Below are 14925 nucleotides of genomic sequence, written 5' to 3'. Positions count from 1 at the left end.
GCATCGCTGCTGATCTTTAAACATAAGGAAAATGAATCACTTTTCACAGTCACGAATTTAATGATAATTAATATTGCGTTGGAAACAAGTTTGCTTCATTTGTCTTGTATTAGTGATAAATAAATTAAGGCTGTTGTTTATATCCATAAGTTCTTAGCGATTTCCAATTGTTTTTTTTTAACGAAGTTTTTCAAAGATATTAGACCGAATATTTCGTTCGTTTTTTAAATTCGTGTATCAGTCAAATTATCTTGAATTTTATGCATATTTGGTTTGAATGGATTTAGCCATTGGTGGCAAACAGTTGACGAGTTTATCATCTATTCAAATTTGACAGTATAAGATTGATTCATGTCGAACTCATACAGCAGCGTAAGCCTCTTTGACTCGGCAACATAAAAGTATTTATCTGAATCGATGATGATAATGTCTTCAGCTACGTTGCTTTGCACCGTAATTTTCAACGGTGGGCTGGGCCAACCCATGAATTCGATTGTGTCCAGCTTTTGAACGATGCCCGGCCAGCTGGAAGCGGATTCCTTTTCCACCGTGATCGTCAAAACATTCTAACGAAACAGATCGTTTTACTATATCTAAATTGATTCAATTTGATTTAAAAGCATTCGCGAAATTACGTTGCTCAGTTCGAATTTGTTGATTTGATAGAGGCCGTCTTCGATCGTGTTGACGCTTTCTCCGTCATCCCAAAACATTTTGCCGCTGGCCGAGTTTTGATCGTTTAGTGGCACCAGCAGTTCGAAATTGTTTTGCCGGCTAACAAGGGCGGCAAACAAAATGTTAGTGTTGCATTAGCCACATTTTGAAATGGACATACCTGAGCATTGTGTTGAGATCGGGTTTCTGAGCAGGTAAAATATAGCCACCGCGCAAATGCAAATTAATGTGATCCCTAGGAGCGGAGAGGGTTGTACTGCCGAGAACTGTTACTCGAATTCCCTTTTTTTTTTCGAAATTCAACGAATTTATTTAATCATTTTTGTTTCAACACTTATCAGCGCTTATTCCACTTACGGTGTAATAGTCGTACCATACGTCCTCGGGAATGTAGACATCGACAGATACTTTTCCTTCTTGAAGTACAGGTGAAATTAAAAGCGCAGGTCCCCACATGAATTGCTTGTCGATTGAACGAGCTTTTCTATCTTGGGAAAACCTGAATAAGATTTATTGTAATTAAAGCTTTGTCATTAGTCGTCAAATAATATTGCAATCACTCACTCGTGGTAGAGAGGTCGGACGACGGTGGATCCTGTTGTGTGACTGTCGTAGAAAAGGGTGTACAGGTAGGGCAGGAGGCGATAGCGGATGTTGAGCGCCTTACGGCCGGATGCAGCCACCGAGTCTGGCCATACTCCAGGATCTTGATCGATAGCGTCTTTGACGTTGTGGTTTCTGGAAAACGGGTAGAAGGCACCGATCTCCATCCACCGTTCGCACAGTTCTTCCGTCGTGTTTAAAACGAATCCGCAAATGTCAGCGCCGATGTATGGCATTCCGAACATGTTGAATTCCATCATGCCTAATTTATCAATTTGAAATGATTGAAATTGCATTATTAACATTAATTCCCCCTTTTTTTGTGTGTGTGTGTGTGTGATTTAGGTGGGAAATTTACCGATGATGGAGTCGGCCATGTTTTTCCAGTTTGAAAAATTGTCGCCCAGCCAGTGACCGGTATATTTGCCGCTTCCGGCGAATGTGGATCGCGAAAGAATCATGGATCGTTTTCCAGTCAAGACTTGGCGCGCCGCCCTACAGTTCAGAGACTTTTATCACCTTTGAAAGAAACAAAACAGGTACTGTGCTAGTTTTTCACTTACTCTTGAGTGACGATTGATTGCGAATAGCCGTACAAATTGTGAACTTCGTAGTTAAGTCGTTCATCATTTTTCTCTCCGAATTTGGCCACCATGCAGATGGTTTTGTCCGAGAGTCTGTTTGTTGGTCCAGTGTGGGCAGCCACTATGGATGCAAACGGGTCAAAATTAATTTTTTAAAAATTGTTTATGAACATTCCGTACTGGTTTCATAAGGTGGGTCGTCCCATTGGTTTGGCGGGCAGTACAATTTATCGCTGTACTGGTTGGTGTCAAAATTAGCGACTTCATTCATGTCCTGTAAAAGAAACGGGAACATTTTATCCTCATTTTGGCTGTTTCATTTTGTAAACTTTGAATTGCATACGATCCATAAAGCATCAAACTTGAGGCGCTCGTAGAAAAGTCGAATTTCTTCTGTCCACCATTGTTTGGTAGAATCCCTAAAAAAGTCTGGAAATGCAGTCTTATTGTCTGGCCAAACCTATTGCCGAACATTTCGTGATTCAAAATTCCTTAGTGATTCAATTATCGAATTTTTTTATATACGTTTCCGATGATGATGTTATTTTCGGTGGGTTGGTCATCCGGTTTGAGAGTCTCATTTGCCCACTCCGCATAAACCGATAATGCCACGCCTCGCTCGTAAGTCGCGTAATCGTTAGCAATGGCCGGATCCAGGATGATAACAAATCTTAGTCCACCTTTTTTCACTTCGTCTACCAGCGCGGGTAGATCCCTAAAATTGACCGGATCGATTGTGAAATCTCTCCGTCCATCCATGTAGTCGATATCTGCATATTGAATATCCTACGATAGGCAATTTGACATTTTTTTTAAATTTAAAAATGAAGAGGGCGATTTGAATTTAATCTTGATGTTGTTTGTTTTTGTTTTTTTACATGAGGGATTTGCACCGCTCGGGTGCGGTCAATGACTTGTTGAATCTCTCCAGTATTTTTGTATCCCCAACGGCTGAGCTGGAAGCCTAGCGCAAAGTAAGGAGGCATGAAAGTACGTCCGATGACATCGCTGTACTGTTTCACAACCGACTCTGGCTCGGGTCCGAGGAAAACGAAGAACTCCAACATGCCACCGATGGTGCGCAACGTGATACCCGGATTGGGCATGGTAGTCACATCTGAATCGAATGCGAAGAGATCAGATTAACGGCAAAGGAAAAAACTCTTTAACATTAGCAGATGTACCGATAGAGTGGCTGTTGTAAAAGAAAACTCCGTGGGAGGATCCGTCGTTTTCGCACACCATGTAAAACGGATGGGCACCGTAGAGATTGACATCTTCCTGCAAAGCATTTGGGGGTAGAAATTAACACGTCATTAAGGCCCTTTGAAATGTTGTCTTTTCATCTGATAAGAGGAGGGTAGTAAAAATCTCACATCAATTGGCGAAATATCACGTGTGAAAATGGGCCACATCCTGTAGTTCATATCGTGAAGGAAAGTGTCGTGGGTATTTTCCCCAAATCCGTAAAGATATTCGGACGGCAATGTGGTGCTGATCTAGAATGAGTAATGTTGGTTTTCAAGTGAAATCGTTTTTGTTTTTAACTGTTGATTACAGTAACGTACCATAAGGAATTGTTTGGACACTGTCAGGCCTCCCATCGAAGTATCGAAACTGTAACCGAGTAAACGAAAAGAATTGAGATAATTAAAAGTCAGGCCATTTTTTTTGTTTTGTTTTGTTCATTGATTTACATGACAACTCCGGAGCTTTTGCGGATGATTTGAAAGTTAAATGGTTCTCCGATGCCGGTGTTGACAAGTTTGGCTTCGTAGCGTTGGTTAGTTATCGTAGCTGAGGGCACCGTAATGGCGACAGGCGGTCGGAGTTGATCTCGATTCGCTCCTTTAGGATAAAACTATCGAGGGAAGAATTTAAAAATCAAAGATTGTTTAGTTTTGCTTTGGTTAATTTTTATTTAGTCATACCGCCATTCCAAGTGAATTATCCGTATGATAATTGACTTCGAAAGTGATTTCATCTACATCGTTTCCGTAGAGCGAAAACAGCGGTGTACCGTCAGCTGATCGACGTCGTCGCAAGTCGACGCTGAAACCTTTATTATTGGGAATATTAGTTACGGGTCCATTAACCTGAAAAAAAAAAAAGAAATCTGTACAATTTATCACAGTCCCAGTCAAACAACGTCGAGTTGGAACAGACCTCGTAACCGTAGACGCTCGTGTCAGGAAGAAAACAGGATGGTTGTCCGCTTACCACTTCCCAGAGACAGCCGGCTTTCGTGCACGTGTCCGACGTCATATTTTCTAAATTGGGTTTTTTTAAATTTTTTATTGCAATTAAAAACCATAATTCGAATGGTTGAAAGTCAAAATTTTTTTATTTTTTACTACAATATTTCGTTGAGAAGCAGACACAAAATTATCTCTATTCAAAAGCTGTCAGGTCCGATTCTAAACCAATGTCACATATGCCTTAAACTATGGCCCACAGTCATAGGGATGAAAGGTTAAATTCAGTTACGCAATCTTTTGAAGTACAGCGACTAATGCAAGTCATGACATACCAGCCATTTTCTTTTTTTTTGAATAGGGAATCCTAGCGATTCAGGCGAATTGATTATATTGCGCGTTTTTACTTACTGAAAGGGAAACATTCAATGCGATTGTTGATTGTCGATCGAGGCTCATTTTTCTCCTGCGACAGTTCAATTGAAATGGGAACGATGATGACAACTAGCATCAGCGTGACACCAATCCCGATAAAGATGGCCCGCTTCTTCTTGGTCGATGCTGATGGCGCCATTTGCTTCTGTATCCTTTTCTTATGTTTCTTGGAGAAAAGGACGAAAGAATCAATTGAATTGAATAAAACTGGACACTGTTTTTAGTGTGTCAAATTCGATACAGCCGACACCAAACTGCTGTTCGACACTGATGCCGTTTTCATTTTTTAATTTTTTATTTTTGACAGGCAATTGAGTTCGTTGTTGAAAGTATTCCGTTGGGGCCAGTTTGCTATCCTCGAGATAAAAATTTGTGTTTTGTTTTAAAGCCGCGGATGGTTGCCTTATCTCGTTCAAAGCAAATATGGCACTCGATTTGATTGACAGCGGTCAAAGCTGTATGTGACTATATCGAACGAGTAAAATTTCTAGACGCTAAGCTTAGCGTGTGTGTTTTTTTTATATTAATGATGTCCATTGGTAAATAAGCTGTGTCTGATGCTCTTTGAAACCCAGGGACTATTCAGAAGCTTAAGGGCGGATCGATGAGTCAGGATTTCGAGATAACTATCAAACCAGGTTGATAGCCTAGCAACTTGCTTTTTTGCCGTGCCTTGCCTTGTTGATTTAAAAAAACAATAATCTGTTGGTACGGTATTCTTTCACGTCGCACTCCACCGTGTGTAACATCCTCCATTCATTTTGTTGAGCAATATAGGAACCTTATCGGGCGTATTATCATTAACGATTTTGCTTTAGGCAGGGGATTGAAAAACGAGCTTTTCTCTTGTTTTTTTAACGGCTACTAGCATATGGCTACTTCCTCGCCTGTCACGAAAAATGGACCCAACGTGACTTTTAAAACGGCAAAACGATTGTCACGGATGGAAAGCTCATTTCCACTTGGAATTTTCCCGTTTCGCTTGTGTTTGAACAATGTCTGGATAGTTTTGATATTTTGCGTAGATTACATACGCGCCAGTTGCTTGTCACCATTTCACTTGAAGATAAACTCATGAAAGGCATCAGTTTGCCAGCCAACGCTGTTAGATGGACCTTGTAGGATGTTCTCCGGAGAAAAGTGTAGCCTACTCAAGCTCCAGTTTTGAATTTGAATTCACGGATACTGCAGTGCATGCAGCGCAATATCCGTGTATCCCTAACCAAAGCGCTAGTTCCGAATGGTACCCCTTGATTATAATAATTGAAGCCTATATTGCACACTCTCTGCCTACTCGAAATTAACTATTAAATGGTAACATTCCCCGAAAGATCGTATACTTTATTATTGACGTGGCGTACGAAAGATAGACAACAATGTGACACTCAATTCCAAAAGGCAAAATCGGCAAAGGAGTTAACCAGAACGAATAAATTGCTTCTCCTCGTAATCGGATGGCATCTCCATTCCCCTCCTGTTGAATTTATTAGCAACTCTGAAGTGCTCATCTAACATTTTTCCCTTTGGCATCGATGTAGTGATTGATGATGTAGTTTCTGATACCGCAACAGAGACCGTCGTACTCTCTGTAGTAGGGAGTGATGTGCTCGATGTCGCCGGATCTGTTGTGAGATCCGTTGATGTCGCGCTAACTGTTGTAGAATCCGTTGATGTCACGCTATCTGTCGTAGAATCCGTTGATGTCACGCTATCTGTCGTAGAATCCGTTGATGTCGCGCTATCTGATGTAGAATCCGTTGATGTCATTGAATCGGTTTCGGTGGTAGAATCGGTTAGCGGTTCGATCGTCGTGGTAGTAGCGGGTTCCGTGTCATTAGACGATCCTTTGTTGTTATTGGTCACGACGATTGGTACGGTGATGACAGTAACGACGACGCCAACCACCAGCAAGCCGAGTAGTATCTTTGCCCACAATTCGAGATCCTTGAGCCATTTGACGAAACCCATGGTTGAACTGAAAGTCGATGCAAAACATTTGGTTATTTTAGGTGAAAGCTTATCCAGATTCGTTTACAAGTAGATTGAGACTCACCTCACCCAACGGAAAATAGGTTTTGAAATGATGGATCTCTTTAGGCTAATGACTCCTTTTATGTGCCATTCTTATCGGCAGACTGTTTTTGTCATACCTTCTGTTGATTGACTTTTTATCCATATGGCTCTTTGGGGCATTTCCAGCAGATGGGCCAATGTTATTTGAAGTTGTCTGAACGAGTCGTATCGTTTTCGAGCTTGTCGTCATCGGTCGATGAATCAGAAAACAAACGAAGCTATTGCATAGCCTCACTTCGTTTTTAATCTCCAAAAGCAGTTGGCTTTGGCCACGGGGATTATTTCATTTTCCTTTAACAAAAAGAAGAAGAAAAAAACGATCGCATTGAACTGAAGGACAAACCACGCCCCGTTTTCTCCCGAGATTTCTCGTTTGGCGGGCATTTAGAACGACAATTTTAACAGGTATTTTCTACCCGTTCTCGAACGCAGAGCAAAATGTAACTAATTGATAGACATTCCATTATTTGAAGTTTCTGTTTAATTATTAATTATTTTTTTTTTGTTAATTTTGCACTAAGTGGTAAATATCGGGCAAAGATACGTTGATGCGCCTCTTTTCACGTTTCACGTCATCAGATTGGCCTGAGATCATTTTTGTATTCGCGGTTACAAAGAATGATTCACGGATCCTTGTGTTGCATCTTTTCCCCTACGAACTTCTAATCCACGAGGAGTGTATTGTACGCCGATTATCTCGAAAAATTCCTGGGCTATGAATATAGTCTGGTAGGGGATGTGCGCTTTGAAGGTTTTGCCCACGTTTAAATGCAAAAACGATCTCCGAATTCGAAGGTTTTCTCATTTTGATAAGCTTGTTGCTTAATTCTAATATAATTCCCTTATGTGATCTCATTTTAAATAATCGTTGGACGCGAAGAATATGCGCATGATTTTATTCATATTCTTTTCTCAATGAACGGGTTTGTCGATATTTTTTTTGTGTGTGTGGAGTACTTGGGAAACTTTTATTATGACCGTCGAACTTAGTTAACAAACATTATTTATTGGTATTTTTGGCGAATATGGACAGCGTGGTGACAAAAAGAAATTTTTCATAGTTAGGGGCTTCTTTGTAATCGAAGAATTTTATGCATCAGCGAATTTTTGCGTTTGTAGAGCATTTAAACATTTAAAATGTTAAACTAGGAAATTAATAACAGTTGGGAGCTACACATTGCTATTTAAAATACCGCAATGTACGCCGGAATTCCATACAGTGATAAAACCTTTTGGAAATAAAAGGCATCTCAATTTTGTTCTAGTTTTAATCCCTTGTTTTGGCAGTTTTGAGGGCTTTCCATATGATTTCATTCGACAAAGACCCTTTGTTTAGCAGTTTGAGTGGTTCAAAAATGGCTATTTCCGTCGAGGGGTCGGTTGGTGCCGTCGATTCGGTTGTCGTCGGATTCGGGTGCCGTCGAGAGGTCGGTTGGTGCCGTCGAAGGGTCGGTTGGTGCCGTCGAGGGTCGGTTGTCGTGCGTCGAGGGGTCGGTTGGTGCCGTCGAGGGTCGGTTGGTGCCGTCGAGGTTCGGTTGGTGCTGTCGATTCGGTTGTCGTTGACTCGGTTGTCGTCGATTCGGTTGTTGTCGGTTCGGTTGTCGTCGAGGGTTCGGTTGGTGCCGTCGAGGGGTCGGTTGGTCCGTCGAGGGGTCGGTTGGTGCTGTCGAGGGTCGGTTGTTGGCGTCGAGGGTCGGTTGTTGGCCGTCGAGGCGGTTGTTGGCGTCGAGGCGGTTGTTGGCGTCGAGTCGGTTGTTGGCGTCGAGGGGTCGGTTGGTGCCGTCGAGGGGTCGGTTGTTGGCGTCGAGGGTCGGTTGGTGCTGTCGAGGGGTCGGTTGGTGCCGTCGAGGGGTCGGTTGGTGCCGTCGAGGGGTCGGTTGGTGCTGTCGAGGGGTCGGTTGGTGCTGTCGAGGGGTCGGTTGGTGCCGTCGAGGGGTCGGTTGGTGCTGTCGAGGCGTCTGTCGAGGCGGTTGTTGTCGTCGAGGCGGTTGTTGTCGTCGAGGCGGTTGTTGTCGTCGAGGAGGCGACTGTCGAAGAGGTGGTTGCCGGTGTAGTTGCCGGTGTAGTTGCCGGTGTAGTTGCCGGTGTAGTTGACGGTGTAGTTGACGGTGTAGTTGACGGTGTAGTTGACGTTGTAGTTGTCTTGTTGTTCGACGTTACAACAATAGGTACTGTGATGACCGTAACGACAACGCCAACCGTAAACACACCCAAAAGAATTTTAGCCCATAATTCGAGGCCCTTTAACCAACTGACGAAACCCATGGCACTAGTGATTTAAAAATCAATTAATCGAAATGGATTTTACAGTAGAAATCTGATTTGGCTGGAGTTCGAGGCCACGTCAGATACTCAGCAACAGGCTTTGAATAGTGCATTCGCTTAGACAAATGACCTTTTTATATACCATACTTTTGTATTCTTATCAGTTCGGGCCTGCTCTACTCCACATTGGCATCGGCTAACGACTAGAACGCCTTGTAACACGTGGTGGTTCAGCTAAGCTAGTTGATAAAACAGCTTATTGTTCTCTTTTCATTTTCTACGGCGATAAACTGTGCTAGATTTTCGTTTGTTGAAAAGAATATGGGCAAATGACAGCCCTTCAATTATTTGTTGTGTGCGCATCAAACGCAAATCTGATGCGATGTCCTCCAAATTTTTGAAAATTATTATTTCCTAAGAGTTGAAAGATGCGATTATTCAAAGCGTAAGTTTTAAAAAAACCCGTACAATTGCGATGTATGCGTTTTGCGTTCATCTCACATTTGATTTTTTTTCTTATCAATGGATTTTCCTTTATTTTTGATTTTTTCTACTTGAAATTTCCAGTCGCCTTTATTTGTATGATCCAATTCTGCTTACTGATAATGCGACAGCTAGTTGACGGAACAGCTGCGGGACTGAACAATGTACCCGTGCCGATTTTTCTAACGTCAGATTACCCGTTAAATCAATCAGATGATTTCTGAAGAAGCAATGCTGCGATCCTGATACTTTTATGACAAGTCTAGAAAAATTGAGGCTGTTGCCGAGCGATGCCTTTTCCTTGATTGACGATCAATCCTTTAACTTAATTGTGTCCTCGATTACTCGTTGCCGTGTGTTTGTGCCCATAGAAATGTACGCGTAGCCGTCAATCATTTTCCTAACAGAACGTTTGCGTAATTGGTTACGATTTTAGCATAGTTCTGACATTCATGCGTCACCTTCAAAATGATGTTTGTAAAGCGCCCACGAAGTGAAGTGCTTTTCCTCTTGTTGCAAACCGGGGCTTTGAAAAATTAAAAAACAAACCCTAACAAAATTGCAACTTGCATCAAATAAAAATCCTTGTATATCGACATGTCGTAACATTAGCATTCGATATCCGATAGGTAGAGTCTGGTGAGCTTCTCACGCCGCTATTTTCAGCGTTCATACAAAGATAACCGTAGACAGCGTCGAGCGTGGCAGAACTTTCATTTTTGGTTCTGACGCCGCACTTATTTGTTTTAAAACGTTAACATTTTAAATTCTTTTCCATTTTTTTCTTATTTCTTTATCTCGAAAACGACGGTGGCCAGTGTCGTAATCCATTCAAGCTGCATTCCTTACTAGACGAAGCTCGTGAAATATCGACATCATTTCATGCAGCATCGAAATTGTTTTCGTTGTTTAAAGATCATCTTTTTTTCAGCTTTTGTTTTTTATCTTTCTTAGTTTTCATCTATAAATCCCTATCGCTTAATATTATTAAGACTGACGTTGTAATTTTTATTAGATTTCAAGGTTTGCGACCAGTTTTATCATTAGGGAAAAAAAAAAAAACTATTCGGGAGATGTGGTAATGCCTTAGTTGTTTGCTAACACACTTTGACTCTGTTCAAAAGGCAAATCTGCTTGGCCGATCGTTGTACGGTAAACTAGAAATTTCGAAACAACAACTGCCGTCACTCGTCGTGACGCGAAGAGTAAACGTATTTCACAATAACGAAACCCGAAATCTTATCGCAAAGGTTACAAGTGTATTTTTTTGTTCTTCCCCTATATCTACTGATTTTGCCCTCCTTTTTTTTTTGGGCAGCACCAACATTTTCCTGATCGCACTCGATTGTCGTTGTGCGAGACAAAATCCGTAGAAACAATTACGTTAATAATCCATTGTGATTTAGTTTGGATTTCGCTTGATGTACTCTACATGTAGGGGCGGCTGTGTCATCTAATATATTCCGCCACTTGTAATTCAATAATAACATCGAAGAGTTTATTGAGTCGAAGCCAAGTCTTATGCCTAAATGCGCAAAGATATGGCGGCGGATTACCGTGAGCCATCGCTTAACGCGGTACTAGCAATCCGCACTCTTCGCCGACGTCTTGAATATGCCGCTCACCATCTGCGCAAAATCTTATAGGCCGTACGTAAACATTTAGACTGTGTGTTATTATCAACCGTACAAAATAGCCAATATCTGCATATCTAAGACCGACTTTGTTTGCATACGTACAAGGATGTTGCTCAATGTTTAACTAAATAAGTTGAAGCGATGGTGGCGACCTCCGTGAGGCAGTAAAAAAAGATGCAATAGGCTTAATCGTTTATGACTTAAGAAATAAATGACAGACAACGGATCGAATGTCGAAGTCGTTTAATATGCAAATCGAAACATGGAGTTGTTTCCATTTGGCATAGATGACACGCAGGACTTAATTAAAAATGACGTCGTTCAAAAAACTCTTCGACGCGGACTTTAATCGGTTGCCAACAATCAATCCAGGATGTTCGTTAGTTCAGGGCGATCGGGAACTCCCGCCTTATTTACTTTCAGACAACATTTGAGTTTTCCTTGTTGTCCGAAAATCTTGTTTGAATTTCAAATTTTCCCCAAAGTCTTGTTCTGAGCCAATCCCTGTCACAAGTTTGACAGTAGGAAATAGCTGCGCATCACTTTAAGTGCGTCGTAATGCACTGCAGGAAAACGTTTTCAATTCGTTTCGTTCCATCGTCCATTTCATGAAATGGACGTTTCGTTTCTGCTATTAAATATGTCATCGGCAGGCAGAGATCGTCATCGACGGGCAAACTAATATTGGCGGTCCGATGGGCAAAATGAAAGTCCTAATTGAGGGAGAATGGCCCGCGAATTGCTCTGGACATAACCGAGATTTATATCGCGAAAGAAATTGGATGTGTAGTGATGGCCAGCGGCGATATTAATTTATCTTTGCACGCACGCAGCGCAGTGTCTGTTTTGACCGATTCGCAATTAACCGCCGAGTTTGCTGAGGATGACGGCCATTATTTGAACGCGTGCAAATGTTTTCGTATCCTAGCATTTTTTTAAATTTAACTAACATTTTTTTTTTTTTAGACGAGAAGCCTTTGAGTTCGTCTTTTGTTTCCGGACTAAGACGGGGCATAAATTCCTTCCGCCAGGGGGGGGGGCAAAATCTCACCAATCAAGAAGTTGAAAAACTCGAATTGTACAGCGGGATTAGTAGAAGGGTTGGACAAAATGGGACTTTGTGGCGAATGAAAAGCCTCACCAGCTGGACCCATCTGCATACAAATTTAGTTAAACTGATGCAACTTTAAGGCATCGCTCGGTTACAGGCCGTGTGTCCGTGTGCTTCCCAAGGTTATGTGCAAATGCAGTTTCAAAAATAATGCCCAACTCTATGTGCGCGGCATTTTCAGAATTCAACCGTTAACATAAAAATTAATGCGAATCTCATCTCGAAACTTCTTTTTTACGATGCCGTAGTGAGCCATGCCTTTTACTTGGCTATACCAAAGTGCATCCTTCCCCGTGGCAAAGGACACGTACAATTTTTTGAAAAACATTTTATTGGTTTGATTTTTATCGCTTGTTATTTTATTACTGGTCGTAGTCTAGTTGAGAAATAATATTGAGCAAGCTTGACATTCATTTGTCTCTCTTGGTATTCACCGTTGCCTTTTGGACTCGACATTGTACAAATAATCCATTAGAAACTTCACTTTTGTCCGCTTAAAGGACATTGTTGAATAAATCCAACTTTATCTTTTCCCATTTCACCGTCAACGTCGTATTCAGCGCTTACGTACCGTATCGTGGAGGTTGTCTTGTCTTATCTTGACAGCTTCTTCTTTTCGTGTCGATCGTCTCGTTCCATGGCGAACGAAGCCGTAGACACCTTTCAACTGACTCTTTAATAGACAATTTAGAAAATGCCGATCGTTTGGCCATCTGTTTCGTCCCACTTAATTGCCGACTGTTCAATTAATAATAACTGACGTGCAACATAGCTCTAAATCTTTTTATCTTATACATAAGTCTTACTATTCGTAGCAATAAAAAAAAGAATGGGAGGACACAAAATAAAAGACGGTGGCTGTCACCTAAGCAAACAAAAGTGTCACGGACGGACAGGATCTATAGTTGCACTGGGTGTTCCGGTCGTGTGTTTAGTCTTTACGCATACACTTCCCTTCGTTTCCCCCTTCAGCAAAAAGAGGAAAAAAAACAAACGACGAGCCAACATGTGCGACGCATCCGTAATGTATCCAGCAAACGCGCAATCAAGTTGCGTTTGTACTATAGTTTATATATGTACCGTACGTCTCGTTTGTATGGGTTGGTTCTCTTCTTTTTTTCTTCACTTGGAAAGAGATGCATCCATACATCTGTCCGGTTTTTTAAAATACATAACTTGACTACATGTCGCTTTTCTGTCCAGTTCGTTCCCGTTTGGATTGGAACTGTTGAAAAGGGCGATTGATGTGAGATCACGTGACTTCATCTAGTCATTGGAATCGCTACCATTGCTGTTATTAATCCACCATCGACTTAACTAGCGGACGGATCCTCATATGGTCAGACTATAAAGGATGAACAGGTATTTTGCAACGTTCAACTACCGTCATAAAATTTCGTAATTGATTTTTGTGAAACATAATGAATTTCAGGAATGCGGATGGTTGGAAAATAATTCAAAGGATCGTTAACAAACAAAACAAAAAAAAAACGCGTCTAACCGCATGGTTTCCACTTTGAATGATGGTAAATGCGGCGAATAAACGAGGCAATGGCGTCTTTAATGTCAATTACGTGTAGGAAGTCTAGTGCACGCACAGCCACTGCCGGATTAGATGACGCAGACGCAGCCGCTAGATTCCACTAGACATGCCGGAGTGAGACTGTCCGATGTTGAAAGAGAGACGCCGAACAAACCCGACGCCGATTCCCACAGCATTCAGTGTCGGGCCGTCTTTGGTATCCAATGGATGTGCAGCCATATAGTCTCTTGGGCTACATCTTCTACGGTCAGTTTTTGGAACGCTAGACACACAATTAAGTCCTTTGTTTTCCTTTTTCTCGATCTTCTCTCCTCGCTGGTCTATTTATTAGATTGTCGTCACGGGAGCCGGCCATTCGTTCGTTACGAACGACTGTTGCTGGAAATTGGACGTTTAGTAGACGGGGTGAAAGCATCCGTCAGCTGCCGGGGATCTTCATTTTCATTGGTGAGTCTTTTGGTCATTCCTTTCTACGTTTGATTGTTCTGATTTGTCTTTGTCGTCGACGTCGAGTCGCGATTTATATGGCACACATGAAATATTGGGCCTCTAAGAACTGGCATTTTTTGAACGCCATGAAGGACTCACGTGGATAACCTCATAGTACGGTCGAATTAAATTGCGAAATGAATTGACTTGCTGTTAATAGTTGGTTGTTATCTTAGCGAGTTCAAGTCTTCTTTCCATTTGGCTTTTTTTAAATTTTTTTATCAAAAAAACAGTCTGATCTATTCTTTCGGACGGGAAAGGAAATTGCTTTTGGAATTTCAAACTGCCCCGATGTCATTAATCGAGAAGAGAAGAGAGTTGCAATTGATATATCAAGCACAGATACAAAAATGGCTTTATAAATGATTGAAAATGCTTCAGGTTTTAAATTCACTTAGTTCTCTGATGACTGTTGCGCACGTTAAAGTACGCCCTGGCAGGTTTATTTCTTTCCAAGTCGACGTCTTCCACACTAATCATCATTTTGCCTGGCTAATCCGGCTTAACTGAAGAATAATCGCAGCGGGTAGCACTCGTCGCAAGCCAAGTGTAATGACCGCATTAAAAAGCTATTTCGATGTTTATTTTTATTTTCTATTTTTCGTGACATTTATCTTGATCGTATTTGTGCAATTTCGTTTGAGGGGGGTAAAATACTAAACGAGAAATGCGTACCAGGTTCAAGTGGAACGTGAATTGAAAATCGCATGTTTAATGAATGACCTGAAATGATTGGCATTCTTCCTTACAAACACGTCGTTCGTTGTTGGATATCCCACCTCCCTGAATTTGGAATTGAAAATCAGTTATTCAAAACGTGAATATTATACGG

The 14925-nt window shown here is 41.6% G+C and overlaps 3 protein-coding genes across 9 annotated transcripts in view; 1 reads left to right on the top strand and 2 right to left on the bottom strand.

Annotated features, from left to right (window-relative positions):
• Window positions 1-14925, top strand: part of LOC116936216 (neuropeptide CCHamide-1 receptor) — a 35812-nt gene that overhangs the window by 15290 nt on the left and 5597 nt on the right. For 3 of the 7 annotated variants that reach the window (XM_045179045.1, XM_045179039.1, XM_045179043.1), the window contains exons 1-5: window positions 1679-1817; window positions 13265-13423; window positions 13494-13587; window positions 13642-13850; window positions 13936-14051. The gene's annotated coding sequence lies outside the window, so the exon portion shown is untranslated. Of the gene's footprint in view, window positions 1-1678; window positions 1818-10721; window positions 10963-13264; window positions 13424-13493; window positions 13588-13641; window positions 14052-14925 lie in introns of those variants that run through there. The other 4 variants (XM_045179040.1, XM_045179042.1, XM_045179041.1 and 1 more) reach the window with 3 other exon arrangements.
• Window positions 217-4774, bottom strand: LOC116930890 (sucrase-isomaltase, intestinal). The gene is made up of 18 exons (XM_045179037.1): window positions 4469-4774; window positions 4029-4132; window positions 3794-3958; window positions 3560-3723; window positions 3431-3479; window positions 3239-3361; window positions 3047-3143; window positions 2741-2979; window positions 2388-2648; window positions 2206-2322; window positions 2043-2136; window positions 1842-1983; window positions 1637-1773; window positions 1240-1540; window positions 1033-1174; window positions 836-957; window positions 636-774; window positions 217-566 (listed from the first exon to the last, which is right to left on the bottom strand). Exons 1-18 carry the CDS (start codon window positions 4629-4631, stop codon window positions 321-323), a joined length of 2805 nt encoding a protein of 934 aa, XP_045034972.1. The 5' UTR covers window positions 4632-4774; the 3' UTR covers window positions 217-320.
• LOC116930894 (mucin-2) lies at window positions 5813-8951 on the bottom strand. The gene is made up of 2 exons (XM_045179166.1): window positions 7953-8951; window positions 5813-6467 (listed from the first exon to the last, which is right to left on the bottom strand). The coding sequence occupies exons 1-2, from the start codon at window positions 8828-8830 to the stop codon at window positions 5909-5911; spliced, it is 1437 nt and encodes a 478-aa protein (XP_045035101.1). The 5' UTR covers window positions 8831-8951; the 3' UTR covers window positions 5813-5908.

This window comes from Daphnia magna, linkage group LG9, assembly GCF_020631705.1.
Source record: "Daphnia magna isolate NIES linkage group LG9, ASM2063170v1.1, whole genome shotgun sequence".
Classification (NCBI taxonomy): domain Eukaryota; kingdom Metazoa; phylum Arthropoda; class Branchiopoda; order Diplostraca; family Daphniidae; genus Daphnia; species Daphnia magna.
This window is presented reverse-complemented; position numbering and strand designations above follow the sequence as displayed.

What these genes read in the sequence shown, in the direction of transcription:
- LOC116930890 (XM_045179037.1), bottom strand. Translation starts at nt 4,631, where the DNA reads ATGGCGCCATCAGCATCGACCAAGAAGAAGCGGGCCATCTTTATCGGG. An exon ending in CGAGCGTCTACGGTTACGAG is followed by an intron (nt 3,959 to 4,028) that starts GTCTGTTCCAAC and finishes TTTTTTTTTCAG; the next exon opens with GTTAATGGACCCGTAACTAA. An exon ending in GTCCGACCTCTCTACCACGA is followed by an intron (nt 1,175 to 1,239) that starts GTGAGTGATTGC and finishes AATCTTATTCAG; the next exon opens with GTTTTCCCAAGATAGAAAAG.
- LOC116930894 (XM_045179166.1), bottom strand. Translation starts at nt 8,830, where the DNA reads ATGGGTTTCGTCAGTTGGTTAAAGGGCCTCGAATTATGGGCTAAAATT. An exon ending in CGACGACAACCGAATCGACG is followed by an intron (nt 6,468 to 7,952) that starts GCACCAACCGAC and finishes ATCGACTTTCAG; the next exon opens with TTCAACCATGGGTTTCGTCA.